The following is a 15,354-nucleotide window of genomic DNA, read 5'->3' on the forward strand; positions in this document are numbered from 1 at the left end:
ACAATCAATTTTCTGTAATATCTCTTAACATCAATGGACTCAATTCCCCAATAAAAATACATAGACAAACAGACTGGCTACACAAACACGACCCAGCATTTTACTGCATACATGAAACACATTTCAGTGACAAAGACAGACACTCCCTCAGAGAAAAAGGCTGGGGAAAAAAGTTTCCAAGCAAATGGTCCCAAGAAACAAGAGGAAATAGCCATTCTAATATAAAATAAAATCGACTTTCAACCAAAAGTTATCAAAAAAGGTAACTTCATACTTGTCAAAGGAAAATTCCACCAAGATGAACTCTCAATTCTGAATATCTACACTCCAAATGCAAGGCCACCCACATTCATAAAAGAAACTTTACTAAAACTCAAAGCACACATTGCACCTCACACAACAACAGTGGGAGATATCAGCATCCCTCTCTCATCAATAGACAGATCATGGAAACAGAAACTAAACAGAGACACAGTGAAACTAACAGAAGTTATGAACCAAATGGACTTAACAGATATCTATAGAACATTTCATTCTGAAACAAAAGAATATACCTTCTTCTCAGCCCCTCATGGTACCTTCTCCAAAACTGACCACATAATTGGTCACAAAATGGGCCATAAAAATTACAAGATAATAGAAATAATCCCATGCATTCTATCAGATCACCAGGGACTAAGGCTGGTCTTCAATAACAACAAAAACAACAGAAAGCCCACATACACATGGAAGCTGAACGATGCTCTACTCAACGATAACTTGGTCAAGGAAGAAATAAAGAAAGAAATTAAAGACTTTTTAGAATTTAATGATAATGAAGGCACAACATGGCCAAACTTATGGGACAAAGGAAAGCAATGCTGAGAGGAAAATTCATAACTCTTAGTGCCTCCAAAAAGAAACAGGAGAGAGCATACACTAGCAGCTTGACAGCACACCTGAAAGCTCTAGAACAGAAAGAAGCAAATACACCCAGGAGGAGTAGATGGCAGGAAATAATCAAACTCAGAGCTGAAATCAACCAAGTAGAAGAATCAACAAAACCAGGAGCTGCTTCTTTGAGAAAATCAACAAGATAGATAAACCCTTAGCCAGACTAAACAGAGGGCAAGACACAGTATCCAAATAAACAAAATAAGAAATGAAAAGAGAGATATAACAACAGAAACTGAGGAAATCCAAAAAAGTCATCAGATCCTACTACAAAGGCCTATATATTCAACAAAACTGGAAAATCTGGGTGACAAAGACAATTTTCTAGATAGATACCAGGTACCAAAGTTAAATCAGGATCAGATAAACCATCTAAACAGTTCCATAACCCCTAAAGAAATAGAAGCAGTCATTAAAGGTCTCCCAACCAAAAAAAGCCCAAGACCAGATGGGTTTAGTGTTGAATTCTATCAGACCTTCATAGAAGACCTAATACCGATATTCTTCAAACTATTCCACAAAATAGAAACAGAAGGAACAATATCCAATTCATTCTATGAAGCCACAATTATGATTATACTTAAACCACACAAAGACTCCACAAAGAAAGAGAACTTCAAACAAATTCCCCTATGAATATTAATGTCAAAATATTCAACAAGATTCATGCAAACTGAATCAAAAACACATCAAAACAATCATCCATCATAATCAAGTAGGTTCATCCCAGGGATGCAGGGATGGTTCAATATACAGAAATCCATCAATGAAACCCACTATATAAACAAACTCAAAGAAAAAAAAAACACATGATCATCTCATTAGATGCTGAGAAAGCATTTGACAAAACTCAACACACCTTCATGTTAAAAGTCTTGGAAAGATAAAGAATTCAAGGCTGATACCTAAACATAGTAAAAGCAATATACAGCAAGCCAGTAGCCAACATCAAGCTAAATAGAGAGAAACTTGAAGCATTCCTACTAAAATCAGGAACTAGACAAGCCTGCTAACTCTCACCCTACCTATTCAATATAGTACTTGAAGTCCTAGCCAGAGCAACTAGAAAACAAAGAGTGGTCAAATGCATACAAATTGGAAAAGAAGAAGTCAAAATATCACTATTTGCAGATGATATGATAGTGTCCATAAGTGACCCCAAGAATTCCACCAAAGAACTCCTACAGCTGATAAACAACTTCAGCAAAGTGGCAGGATATAAAATTAACTCAATTCAGTAGCCTTCCTCTAGGCAAAGGATAAACAGGCTGAGAATGAAATTAGGGAAGTGACACCCTTCACAATAGTCACAAATAAGATAAATAAAATACCTCAGGGTGACTCTAACCAAGCAAGTGAAAGATCTGTATGACAATATCTTCAAGTCTCTGAAGAAAGAAATTGAAGAAGATCTCAGAAGATGAAAAGACCTCCCATGCTCATGGATTGGAAGGATTAATATAGTAAAAATGCCAAAATCAATCTACAGATTCAATGCAATCCCCATCAAAATTCCAACTCAATTCTTCCTAGATTTAGAAAGGGCAATCTGCAAATTCACTTGGAATAACAAAAAACTCAGGATATTAAAAACTATCCTCAACAATAAAAGAACTTCTGGGGTCATCTCCATCTCCAACCTCAAGCTATATTACAGGGCAAGAGTGATAAAAAAAACTGTGTGGTATTGGTACAGAGACAGGAAAGTAGATCAATGGAATAGAATTGAAGACAGAGAAATGAACGCACACACCTATGGTCACTTGATCTTTGACAAAGGAGCTAAAACCATCCAGTGGAAAAAGGATAGCATTTTCAACAAATGATGCTGGTTCAACTGGAGGTCAGCATGAAGGAGAATGCAGATCGATCCATGCTTATCACCCTGTACAAAGCTTAAGTCCAAGTGGATCTTGGACTTCCACATAAAACCAGATACACTGAGTCTAACAGAAGAGAAACTGGGGAAGAGCCTCGGACATATGAGCACAGGGGAAAATTTCCTGAACAGAACACCAATGGCTTATACTCTAAGATCGAGAATAGACAAATGGGACCTCATAAAATTGCAAAGCTTTTGTAAGGCGAAGGACACTGTCATTAGGACAAAACAGCAACCAACAGGTTGGGGAAAGATCTTAACCAATCTTACAACTGATAGAGGGCTAATATCCAATGTATACAAAGAATTCAAGAAGTTAGACTCCAGAGAATCAAATAACCCTTTAAAAAATGGGCTACAGAGTTAAACAAAACATTCTCATCTGAGGAATGTCGAATGGCTGAGAAGCACCTAAAGAAATGTTCAACATCCTTAGTCATCAGGGAAATACAATTCAAAATGACTCTGAGATTCAACCTCACACCAGTCAGAATGGCTAAGATCACAACTCAGGGGACAGCAGATGTTGGTGAGGATGTGGAGAAAAAGGAACACTCCTCCATTGTTGGTGGAATTGAAAGCTGGTACAACCACTCTCGAAATCAGTCTGGCAGTTCCTAAGATAATTGGACATTGAACTACCTGAGGACCCAGCTATACCACTCCTGGGCATATACCCAAAAGATGATCCAACATATAACAAGGACACATGCACCACTATGTTCATTGCAGCCTTATTTACAATAGCCAGAAGCTCGAAAGAACCCAGATGTCCTTCAACAGAGGAATGGATACAGAAAATGTGGTACATCTACACAATAGAATACTACACAGCTATTAAAAACAATGACTTCATGAAATTCTTAAGCAAATGGATGGAACTTGAAAATATCATCCCGAGTGAGGTAACCCAATCACAAAAGAACACATATGGTATGCAGTCACTGATAAGCAAATATTAGCCCATAAACTTGGATTATCCAAGATACAATTCACAGTCCATAGGAAGCTCAAGAAGAAGGAAGACCAAAATGTGGATGCTTCAGACCATCTTAGAAGGAGGAACAAAAACAGTCACAAAAGGAAATATGGAGACAAAGTGTGGAGCAGAGACTGAAGGAAACGCCATTCCCCATGTGGTGATCCATCCCATATACAGTCACCAAACCCAGACAACACTGCTGATGCCAAGAAGTGCATGCTGACAGGAGCCTGATATAGCTGTCTCCTGAGAGGCTCTCCCAGAGCCTGACAAATACAGAAGAGAATGCTCACAGCCAACCATTGGACTGAGCATGGGGTCCCCAATGGAGAAGTTAGAGAAAGGACTGAAGGAGCTGAAGGGTTCTGCAACCCTATAGAAAGAACAACATTATCAACCAACCAGACCCCCCCCCAAGGGTCTCAGGGATGAAACCGCCACCCCAAGAGCCCACAGGAATGGACCGATGGCTCCACCTGCATGTGTGGCAGAGGATGGCCTTGTTGGGCATCAATGGGAGGAGATGCCCTTGATCCTGCCCATATCTCAGTATAGGGGAATGTCAGGGTAGGGAGGTAGGAGGGAGTGGGTGGATGGGGGTGAGGGAGCAACCTCATAGAAACAGTGGGGGTAGGATAGTGGGTGTTTAAAAGTTAGTGTGTGTGTGTGTGTGTGTGTGTGTGTGTGTGTGTGTGTGTGTGTGTTATACCACCCATGTGCGGTGCTCACGGAAACTTAAAGAGTTTCAGATGACCTGGAGCTGGAGTTAAAGGAGCTTGTGCTCTGCCTGATATGGGTGTTGGAAGACAAACTTGATTCTACTGTAAGAGCAGTAAGTGCTCTTAGCTACGGTGGCCCCATAGTTCATTCGTGTGTGCGCATGTGCGTGCGCGTGGGTGTGGGCATATACTGTGTGTGTGTGTGTATGCATATGTATATGCATTTGAGTTTATTATTTATTTTATGTCCTTGGCGTTTTGCCTGCATGTGAGTCTGTACACCACTGGCTTGTCTGACTCCCATAGGGGTAAGAGGAAAGCACTGGATCTCTGAAAATGGAGTTAGAGGTGGTTATGAGCTGCCGTGTGGGTGAGGGGAATTGAAACCAAATCCTTTGTAGAGCAGCAAGCGCTGTTAACCGATGAGCTGTCTCTCAGCCCCCAGTTCCTGGTGTTTTAAACATGAGTAGGAAACCACCAACAAGAAGGTTCCCTCCCACTATGTCCTGATTTTCTTCCCCTTTCTTTGAAATAAAGCCACATTATGTAAGGGTAGTGATTCTGAGTATTCAGGGGCCAGCATCCTGGTGGAGTCTGCCAGAGCCGGTATTTACCAGCTCGCACTGTAAAAGAAAGCCAAGCTCTTCTGGTGCAGTAAGTGGATGGATATGCGAGAGTCACAACAGGAAGTACGGATTGGGAAGACAAAACCTATGGAGTCACCCATAGCTTTTACAGAGATTCTCAACAAAAGCTGGCCTTGTTTGGAATAGTCTATGCCTAAACTGTATCTAGGTTACTTTATGTATTGCATGGTCACATTTCAGCATGGACTTGATGGATCAATATATTTCTTATAAGCATAGACACAGCAAAATCCCACTTGGCTCCTCGCTCAGACAGCTTCCAACATAATGTTTGCTAGTTTTCTGTTGTGACCCAATTTGACGATTCACAATTGTGCGTCTACATAAAGCACCCGGTTTGTATCGCTGGTGGTTCCCTATTCTCAGAGCTGTGATCCTTGGTCCAGTTGCAACCCCCAGGCAAACGCTGGGTGCTATTGCAGGGATGCTGCTCTGGGCCCAGAGGACCCCCTTCAGAGCCAGCTTGCAACAGGAAGTGCTTCTAGGTCTTTCCCCTCACCTGCCCAGTGAATTACCAACAGGGCAAGACACCAGCTGTGAGAGGCAGACTGCTCGATGATACCGATGATACCGGAATGTAGAAGCACCTCAGATCAAAGCTCTGTAATTAAGCACAATCTGTCCCTTTCAAGTTCTGAACCCTGGACAAAATGACTCTGCAGAGGTGTCACGAGAGGCAGAAATCAAGCCAAATGCAAGAAGGTGGGCGAGGCGGACTCTAGGTCCGTCTCGGGGAAGGTGAGGAGAGTACAAGCTGGAGCCCCGATTCAGACAGGATGCTGACCCAGCAGCCGCTCTCTGGGGATCAGCTTCCTCACGTCTACACTGTGGCTGCTTCCTTCTTTTACAGACAGGCTATTAGGCTAAAAGTCAATAAAAGGGAGAAAGTGCTGAGTGATCACCTCACAACACTGAAAGATGGGAAGGGCTGGCTATTTGCCCCAAATTCCTCATGCCCTGACAACCATCCAGTGGCATTCAATGAACCATGTGCTCATCCTCACCCAACTCCCCGAAGCCCTTCCCCACCTCTATCCTTCCTCACTCTATCTTCCTCTACGTCCTCCATTTCTCTCTCAATGGAAAAAGAAAACCTAACAGCCTCCAAGACCTGATGCTTGGGACCAGGAGCAGTCTCCAATGAGAATGCAGACACAGGAACCATGAAGCTGCGGTCCTGCCCTGAAGACGTAAGGCCAACTATGCCAAGTCTGATTGATGTCAAGGATGGATGACAAAAGCCACTGGGTCTCCGAGACCCGAGTGACAATAGAAGAAGAAACGCGTAGGGGCTGGAGGGATGGCTCGGGGGTTTGGAGTGCCTGGTGCTTTTACAGTGGACACAGAGGTATGTCTCTCAGCACTCACATCAGGGTGACTCATAACTGCATGGAGCTCTGATCTGACGCCTTCTCCTGGCCTCTGCAGCTCAGTGGCACATGCACTTAGGCACACATATGCACATAAATTAAAAATAATAAGAATGATATTTAGTGAAGAGAGCTGAATTCCTAGCTAACCCCCTTGGTTCATGGGATGTAGAAGTGACTCCAGACCCTTCTGCTCTCTAGTGATCCTTTTAAAGATGTAGGGAAAGAACCATTAATTTGACATTGACTAATTAGGGCCCAGTGCTGAATTTCATCACCCTGTGTCCTTGCAGTATGGGGGTCAAGCTTCCCATGCTGTCCTGGCTTCTCTGCCATGCAGCTCCTTACTACATTTTACTTTAATTTCCAAACCAATTCGCTACCCAGAATCAATGGTGGAACCTCTTGTAGCAGCGCGCTTCAAACGTAACGCTTTGGTTTTGAACCAGAAGACTCTGATTACTATATCAGGAATAACTGAGTTTTTAGCACAAATTATTTTCTATTTGAGTTAGAAGAAAAGTATAAATAAGCATTATTTCTGTGATTTCAACTAATCATCTTGTAGCAGGAAGGATATAGATGTCTCCCCTTGACAGAGCTGAGGAAAATCTGTCTTTCCTAACTAAAATGTAGAACTCATTAGCAGATATACGTGGGGAAATCTCTAAGTCAATCTCTCTCTCTCTCTCTCTCTCTCTCTCTCTCTCTCTCTCTCTCTTTCTCTCTCTCTCCACTGTCTCTCTCTCTGTGTGTCTCTGTCTCTGTCTCTGTCTCTGTCTCTCTCTCTCTCTCTCTCTCACACACACACACACACACACACACACACACACACACACCTCTCCTTACTTCCCACCCTCTTGTAGTTTCAACTTTCTTGTAATGGGGGAAAATATCAGGCTGGACTAGTGAGATACTAGATATTAAGACTACTTGCTGCTCTCGAAGACTTTCTGGGTTTGGGCTCTAGTACCCATATGGTGGCTCACAATATTTGTAATTTTAGGCTTAGGAGTTCCAGTGCTCATATCTGGTGTCTGCCAGAACCAGACATGCATGTGATATACACGTATGCAGGCACTTAGAGAAAAAAATAAATTTAATAAACTCAATAAATAAAAATAAATCTTTTATTAAGTGAGGAGAAAATAGCTTTGCATGATGAAATGAAAGTTCCTCCCTAATTTAAAATATATTTGATTTTTGTTTTTAAAAGTACAGATGTGTGTCTCAATTTAATCCCATTTTCGGTTGCTATGCCAGGTATCCCATCCTGGACACAGAGCTGGAAAGCCTGATGCCAACCAGTGTACATCAATGTGTATTCCAGCTTCCTCCCATGATTGACCCCAACCTACACACTGGGAATCCGGATTGGGTATTAGCACTGATGGTAACTTCTCTACTGGGAGAAGTGTTTCAGATTCTCTCAGCATCTGAGAACACACACACACACACACACACACACACACACACACACACACACACACACCAGTGAACACTGTCGAGTGTTCTTTACAGAAACATTACATACCCTGAAACCTTTTACATCGTGCAATTCTTAAACCACTACTCCACAATTACCTATTTAAAATTCCCAGCAATGATTAAGCGGATATGACCTCAGCTCCCCACCATCTTGCTAAACCATATTCTCTGTGGAGTGCACACTGATGTCTCAGGCTCCAGAGTGGGGAGCTGACATCACTCTGGGTTACTAATTTCTTCCTTTTTAAATCCAGCCTCAGCACCAGCGTGCAACCATGACAACTCAGCGTGAGTAAGCGTCCTCCCTCAGACTGTGACTTAAAGTCCGACTTCCATCAAGATTAAATAAGGAGAAAAGAAAGAAAGAAAACAAAAGGGGAGCTTGGGTGGTGAAGAGGATGATGTCTCAACTCCTCCGAGCTTGAGCCATGTGCTCTTTGTTCTTGGTCATAGATGAGTGTACCTATGACATCTTCTCTGATGGGTACATGTCGGTCATGCTGCTCTTAGATGTATCCTGACGTGTGGAGCCATCTGCTCCCCCTGCTTCTGAAACGGCATCCCAGTGTTTACCCCCATCAGGGACCCTGCACTTCTACTCAGAGATGAACTATAGACTTCAAATCCGAGGTCATTTTGCAGAAACATATGCCTCACAAAAGTTCCACCCCTGACCCATACCCCACCACCTCTGTACCACCTTTGCCCTCCAAGGAGTCCCCAGTGTCCAGGTCTTCATTCTCCCTTTCCCTAAAGCTAGCCAAAGATGCTATCCTGGTGTCATTAGGGTGCCCTTCCATCTCTAGTACCCCATGTTAGTTTGCCTTAATTTATTTCCTTTCTGTGAGATATGAGCCACTTTCTGTGCAACACAGAGCCCAGAGAGAAGCTCCGAGACTCAAAAACTTGGCCACTTGTTAACGCTCCAAGAGAGTGGCAGTTTCACTGTGAGGTGGGTGAGAAACAGAGCAAAGAGAAACTGAAGCAGGGTTCACAAGCAGCTTCCCCCAGCCAACAGGCCCAGCTCCGGTACAGACATTTTGTTTCACTCAGGAGGTTTCCTTACTCTGAGTGTTTTTTGAGTTCTTTTCCCTTTATAGTTTGGATCTTATGTGTCTCTTAAACGCTCAAATGCTGAAGCCTTGGGTCCTAGCCTGTTGCTACAGATAGGCGGTGGTCCATTAAAAGCTGAACCTAGAGAGAGGGAGTTAGGTCGATGGGGCTGTGCTTTACACTTGAAGTAGGAGACGCTGGGACCCAGGGAGTCTCCCTCTTGTGTCTTCCTCTCTCCTCCTTTCCTCTCTCGTTCTTCCTGGGTGTCACGAGATGACCAGTTGAGTTCTCCCCTCCATCTTCCCTCCTCTCCTCTTCCCCTCTCCTTCATCCATGCTGTAATCTGAGTGTCTTTACTCACACACGTATGTTGTGTGTCAGTGACGCTCAGCCTGCCACAGCCCAAACACAACGGCCACAATGGGCCACGGACCGAAGCCGTGAGCCAAGGCAACCTTTTCTCTTCATCCTCTGTGTACCTCAGGTCCTTTGTCACAGAACTGGAAAGGTGATATCTCAGAAGCTTTACAAAGTGTCTGTGAGCGGGCAGGCACGAATCGAGCCAACTCACCGAGCTCAGTAGTTCTCTGTGTGGCTGTAAGAGTGGGTCGCCTCTTATGCTGCCTCCATGGCGCTGAAACCCATAAATCACACAGAATGACATGTTTCCAGCCCAGCATGCTGTGAGTGCTGGGCCTCGCCAAACATATCAAGGGGGTTTGTTTTTGCCAGGAAGGCTGGTGGCTACCACAGTGACTCACACCTTTAAAAGCCCGGCCGTCTATTTTCATAGTCTGTAGGCCACTAACCTGCCAACCTTGTAGTTTACACCGCTGGAGAACCAGCCGACATCTCTCCTCGGCGGGCTGACCCTTCTTCTCACCCAGGAGGACAGAAGCCAGTGGCTCATATCTGTCAGGGAACAAGCACAAGAATAAATGACCATCGAGAAGGCGATCAGATTCAACAGGGCTGGCTAATCACACCATTTCTCTGATTATTTTATTTTATCTGAAAGTCCTTAAATATCTCATCGACTAGGTACACACCAGCCAATGAATATCCTCTACCTTCTACAGAGAAAATTATCCTTAAAATGAGCTAACCATAGTTTCAATTTATATATAGCGCTGTCACATGATAACACAAACCACTTATTCGTAGAAAATTGGAAGAGAATAAAAATTAATTAGCTACCATTTAAATATTTGGCTTGGCCTTGTATAAAGAAACCACCTTAAAAAAAAAAAGAAATTCAAGCATCTCTTAAATTACTACTTGAAGAAAGATTCAGATAATTTGTAGTAAAGAAATATTAAAACAGTTACAATTCTTATTTCAAGGGAGATAGAATAGCTTTCTCCCTATATATTGAGCATTTTAAATTCTTAAGGGGCATTTTTATTTTTAGATGTTATCACTGAGTCTTTGAGACCTACTCATTACCTGAGACTTAGAGCTGTAGAGTGGTTTCCCGTAGCTTTTCCAAACATTTAAAAAGTTATATCGGCCATTAAATTTATCTAAATACTTCATACTGAAGTTATGTAACTGGACACAGAAGCAAAACGGCACTGAAGGAAGGGGAAAGGGGACGGAAGAGAGGCCCAAAGATCCCACAGTGTGTCTACATCCCACAGTGTGTCTACTGCACCCGACCCTCACAGTTCTCGTGGGGAATAAGCATTGCAAGGTCATGGAGGCTCAACACAGAAATCTAAGTCAGATATTTTCAGCTGATATTTGTACACCACTTCAATGTTTCATCTAAAATGTGCTGCATAAAAATTGACGAATACTACAGCAAGCTTTTCGTTCCTGTCACCCACCCAATTTCAGGGTAGCAAAGACCTGGTGACACCTCCAACGTGGGCGTGTGGCCTGGGATACTTGAGAAGAACGTTCAGCTTCTACGAGAAAACCTATTCCTAGTGTGACACTGGGAATAACAAAGGAGCGTGGTGGTGAGGGATGACTGAGCGGGAGTGAAAGCGGAGCCACTTCACTGCAGGGCCAGCCTCTCCCCGATCTCTGCTAAAGTGCACCTGAGTCCCAGAAGCCCAACCCAGAGAGTCCCGGAGCAGAAAAGAGAGACCATGAGCCACAGAAACCCAACAAGGACTATCATCAACGACTGTCACAGGTGGGAGGAGGACCTCAGTCTGCTGACCGCTGGGTGACTGTGCCCCTTTAACAGGAAAGCAGGCTCTGTATTAAAAGTAGAACAGTGTGTGACCTCAGCAAAGCCCAAGGGAAGACACACACATCCCACTCCATTTTGGAACTCTACTCATTGCAACCCGGAAGGCAATGGCTAACCATTCAAGTGACTGCATTTGGTGTTAACGAGTCGGAATGGACAGCCCTGAACTCCCCGCTTTCCTCGTCTTAGATTATTCTTCTGACACTCAGAAGTCATCCGAGACAGGGAGGTGAGGTCTGTTCTCCTGTGATTTAAACAGGCTGTGCCTCTCACAGCTTGAGTGTCACCTAGGATGACGTCTCCTGGACGGAAGACATGATCACGTGGTTTCCGTGAGTCGGGTGCACCTTCCTGAGGCGGACAGTGTACCTACAGCTGCCATTGGTCCAGGGCATTGGAGCCTCGGGCAACACTGGTGTCCACATGCCTGCTCCGTGGCTCTCGGGCAGGCCGACTCTATCTCCTGAGGACTCCATGTGGCTCTCTTGCGCTCTCTATCGGAAGTCAGCTGACCACAAATAAGCGACAACTTCCTGTTTAGCCTGCTCTCTCCGGCTCTCTGCATCTCCCTGGTTTGGGACAAGGGGACTATTGCGACTTCACGCCATGCCATTGCAAGCCCTCTCGTTCAGGCTCAAAGGATCTACGCCCCATTATACACTTGAGAGGAAGAGCCCCAGAACCCTGAGTGACCAGCTGCAGCTCTTCTCCAGGAACACGCAGGAGGCTGGAGTGGCCCTAAGGAAGGAGGCAACAAGCCAGGCTCCAGAGAGGAGCTTAGAAGGTGTCAGAGCGGGTAAGGATAGAGTGGCCTGCAGGTGATCAGTAGGACTTGGCTTTGACAGAGTCTGTGAGCAAGGTGCATGCAAAGGGAGCCAGCACATCTGACTCTGGAAGCATCAGCGGGACTGGGAGGCGGTGAGGTCTGAGCAAAGATCTGGCCAATAAGCTGACTCGTGAGCTGGGTAGAGCAGGGGATGCTGGGAAGTCCAATCAGTTTCATGGACTCATAGGAAAGCATTGGGGTGACTGTGTAACGGAGAGCAAAAGGGGAGTTAGGTGGGGTGTGGCCTGAGGCACGGAATGTTCCTTTCCTCTCTGCTGCCAGGTGATTGATTATCTGTGGCTCGTTGACCTGAGGACTGAGCAGAGCAGGAACGGTGGTTTAGGAAACCGAGTCACTTGTGTTACAGTGCTTTACGCTCAGAGCTCCCACGAGTCTAACACCTGGAGGTGCATTGGAGGATGCACGATCCTTCCTTTTTGTACATCGTGTCTCTGTCTACCCTTCACATCCTTCCCTTCTTGATGCCCACTTCTCACATCACCTGTCTACAATAAGAGCAGGGCTCCTGAGAGCCTCTCTCGCATGGGCACCAGCGATGCTGTGCCTCCCCCACAACCAGACACCAAGCGCACATCTCCCTTCAGCTCTCGGCACCATGGATGTGATAGAATAAAACCAGAGACTAAACCACCAACCAGAGAGTACACATGGAGGGATCCATGGCTCCAGGTCCATATGTAGCAGAGGATGGCCTTATCTGACGTCAATGGGAGGGGAGGCCCTTGGTCTTCTTGTGAAGGCTGGATGACCCAGTGTAGGAGGATGCTAGAGCGGTGAGGTGGGAGTGGGTAGAGGAACACCCTCACAGAAGCAAAGGGGTGGGGGAATAGGGATGATGGGCTGGGGGACTGTGGAGGGGTAACCAGGAAGGGCGATATCATTTGAAATGTAAACAAATAAAGTAATTCAAAACAAAACAATAACAACAACAAAACCCAGAAACCCAGTGTCATTCAGAATCCCAAGTTTGAAAGACTCCACACTGGGGTCGCTTTGAGGTCTCTGTGTTTTAAGAGGGACGGATGGAAGTTTAGACGCAGAGAAAAGCCAACGCCGTGTGAGGTCCCAAGAAGGACTCCGGAGGACACAAGCAAGCACTTCTCTCTTGTGGGCCAGTGTCCCTTTCAGTGTAAAGGACAACACTGACGTCCTATTTCATAGAGCTGGGGGTTTGTTTTTCAATCCAGATTAACACAGAGGTATTAAAACAACAACCTTCAAAGGAAATGAGGAGGTAACAGGATCGTTTTCTTAGGAAAATACAAGCTAAGTAAATTAAGCTGTCTTTTCTAACCCCCAAGTGTTCCTGTGGATTTGTTTCTGTTTATTGAATATTGACATTTCCTTTTACTCTCAAAGAAAGTTCTGTTGTAAAAGTGAAAGTTCTGCGCTTTTTTTGGCTCCTGAAACCCCTTAAAATTTTAATTATCTCAATAAATATTTATTGAGCATCTATTATGAGCAGGCAGTCCTGCCAAGAAACGTCTAGATCAGCATCGGGGCGGGGCTGTGATCCTCTTTCTCTGCCTGTACTCAACTGTGAAGCCTGGCTTTCCTGGATGAGGATTATGTTTCAGGAAAGAAGTGTTTTTCTTATTTTGGGAGCTTAAGAAATGCATCAGTTTATGGCCATTGTGAACACGGAAATAATGCTTGAGTAACGCCAGTTCCTGTCTCACCTACACCCCAGTAACAGACGTGACGAAGGGAGGGGCATGGGAATGGAAGAAAGATTGTCCTTGGAACACTGCAGAAGGCTGGAGGGCTGGCACGACAGGGAAGGAGTGCTGGTTAGCTGTTTGTCAACTTGACACAAGCTAGTGTCACCTGGGAAGAGGGAACCTCGACTAGTTCCCTGTAAGCAAATCTGTGGAACATCTTTTTAAATTAGTGATTGACGTGGGTGGGCTCAGCCCACTGTGGGTAGGACTACAACTAGACAGGCGGTGCCAGGGTGTATTGAACAGTGATCTTCCACAGCTACTGCCTCAGTTCCTGCTTCGGGGTTTCCCACCCCTGACTGCCTTCCATGGCCAATGCCTCAGTTCCTGCTTCGGGGTTTCCCACCCTGACTGCTGGTGGTGGGCTAGATATGGAACTGTAGGCTGAAATAAAGCCTTTCCTCCCTGTGGAGGGACGTCACGGCACTTACTTGCCTCCGCAGTGGATTATAACTGATGCGGTAATGGAAAGGAATACGGGGAGGAAGAGTCTGGAACTTCCTGTGCTCCGCCGAGCTCTGCACCCGGTGTTGCGTGTCACCTTGGAGAACTATCTGTGGGATCTGGGGAGATCTTGGCTGAAGGGGAAGGAAGGAAGGTGGAGTTCAATGAGCCCTGATACGGATAAAACATAAGCCTGTGGGCTACACAGAGGTGAAAGTTTGGGGTGTTCTGTTTTACAAAAGCAAGAGCATTAACAGAGCTTACATTCAGCGTGCCTAGACTCCTCCAGTGCCTACATTTTCTCATTTTTATTTATCTGCATTTTAAAAGTGCTAGAGTCCATCCCTTGAGGATTTCCCCAGGGTCACAGTATGGCCACTTTATTACACACCATAGGTATCCCAAAGTGGCTGGCTGGCCCTGGTTTATGAAGGCTGCATTTGGCTCCCTCCGAGGACTTGCCTGGATGCTGGCTTTGCTCCCGTGTTCTTGCTCGCAGTAAACACTGCACAGGTGCGGAGGGTGATTTTCTAGCTCCTTCCCAGCAGTCACAGGGCTGAGCACAGCTGCCTAGCAACAGATTTGCCGTGCACCATGAAAACAACAGAGAGGAGGATGGGAGGGGGTGCAGGCGGGCTTGAATATTGCCGCATGGAGAGTGGGGGGGGATCAAATCGAGAGCTGGGGCTGGCATCAACTATTTTCACCGAAGAGGAAGGATGTGAAAACAGAGATGGAGTTGTACCAGCGTCTCCCCGTCCCCCCCCCCCCGCCCCAACGGAGCCCTCCTGCCTCCCCTCTTTCCCATTGCTAGGGTGAACCACCCAGCCTGCCACATGCCAGCTCTGACTGGCTCTCTGTGACCAGTGCATCCTGACATCTACACAAGGGCTCCCTGCACCCAGATGAGTCAGTTCTCTTTGTGTCGCCATTTTAACTCCTGTGCTTCCTGTGGCCTCGCTGTGTCTGCAGCAACTGAATTTCTGGGTCTCCTCTCATCCCAGGCCCCTGTACGCCTTCTTGTAGTCACAGGAAGGTCAGCAGAGATAAAATTCCCACTACCCG

The 15,354-nt window shown here is 45.4% G+C and overlaps 1 protein-coding gene across 4 annotated transcripts in view; it reads right to left on the reverse strand.

The window, feature by feature from the left end:
- Myo16 (myosin XVI) overlaps positions 1-15,354 on the reverse strand; it is a 480,110-nt gene that overhangs the window by 98,230 nt on the left and 366,526 nt on the right. For all 4 annotated transcript variants that reach the window (XM_017599990.3, XM_039094188.2, XM_008771384.4 and 1 more), the window contains one exon: positions 9,884-9,986. In XM_017599990.3, the coding sequence (XP_017455479.1) occupies positions 9,884-9,986 (103 nt within the window). The remainder of the gene's footprint in view (positions 1-9,883; positions 9,987-15,354) is intronic.

The sequence above is a fragment of the Rattus norvegicus genome, chromosome 16 (genome assembly GCF_036323735.1).
Source record: "Rattus norvegicus strain BN/NHsdMcwi chromosome 16, GRCr8, whole genome shotgun sequence".
Taxonomy (NCBI): domain Eukaryota; kingdom Metazoa; phylum Chordata; class Mammalia; order Rodentia; family Muridae; genus Rattus; species Rattus norvegicus.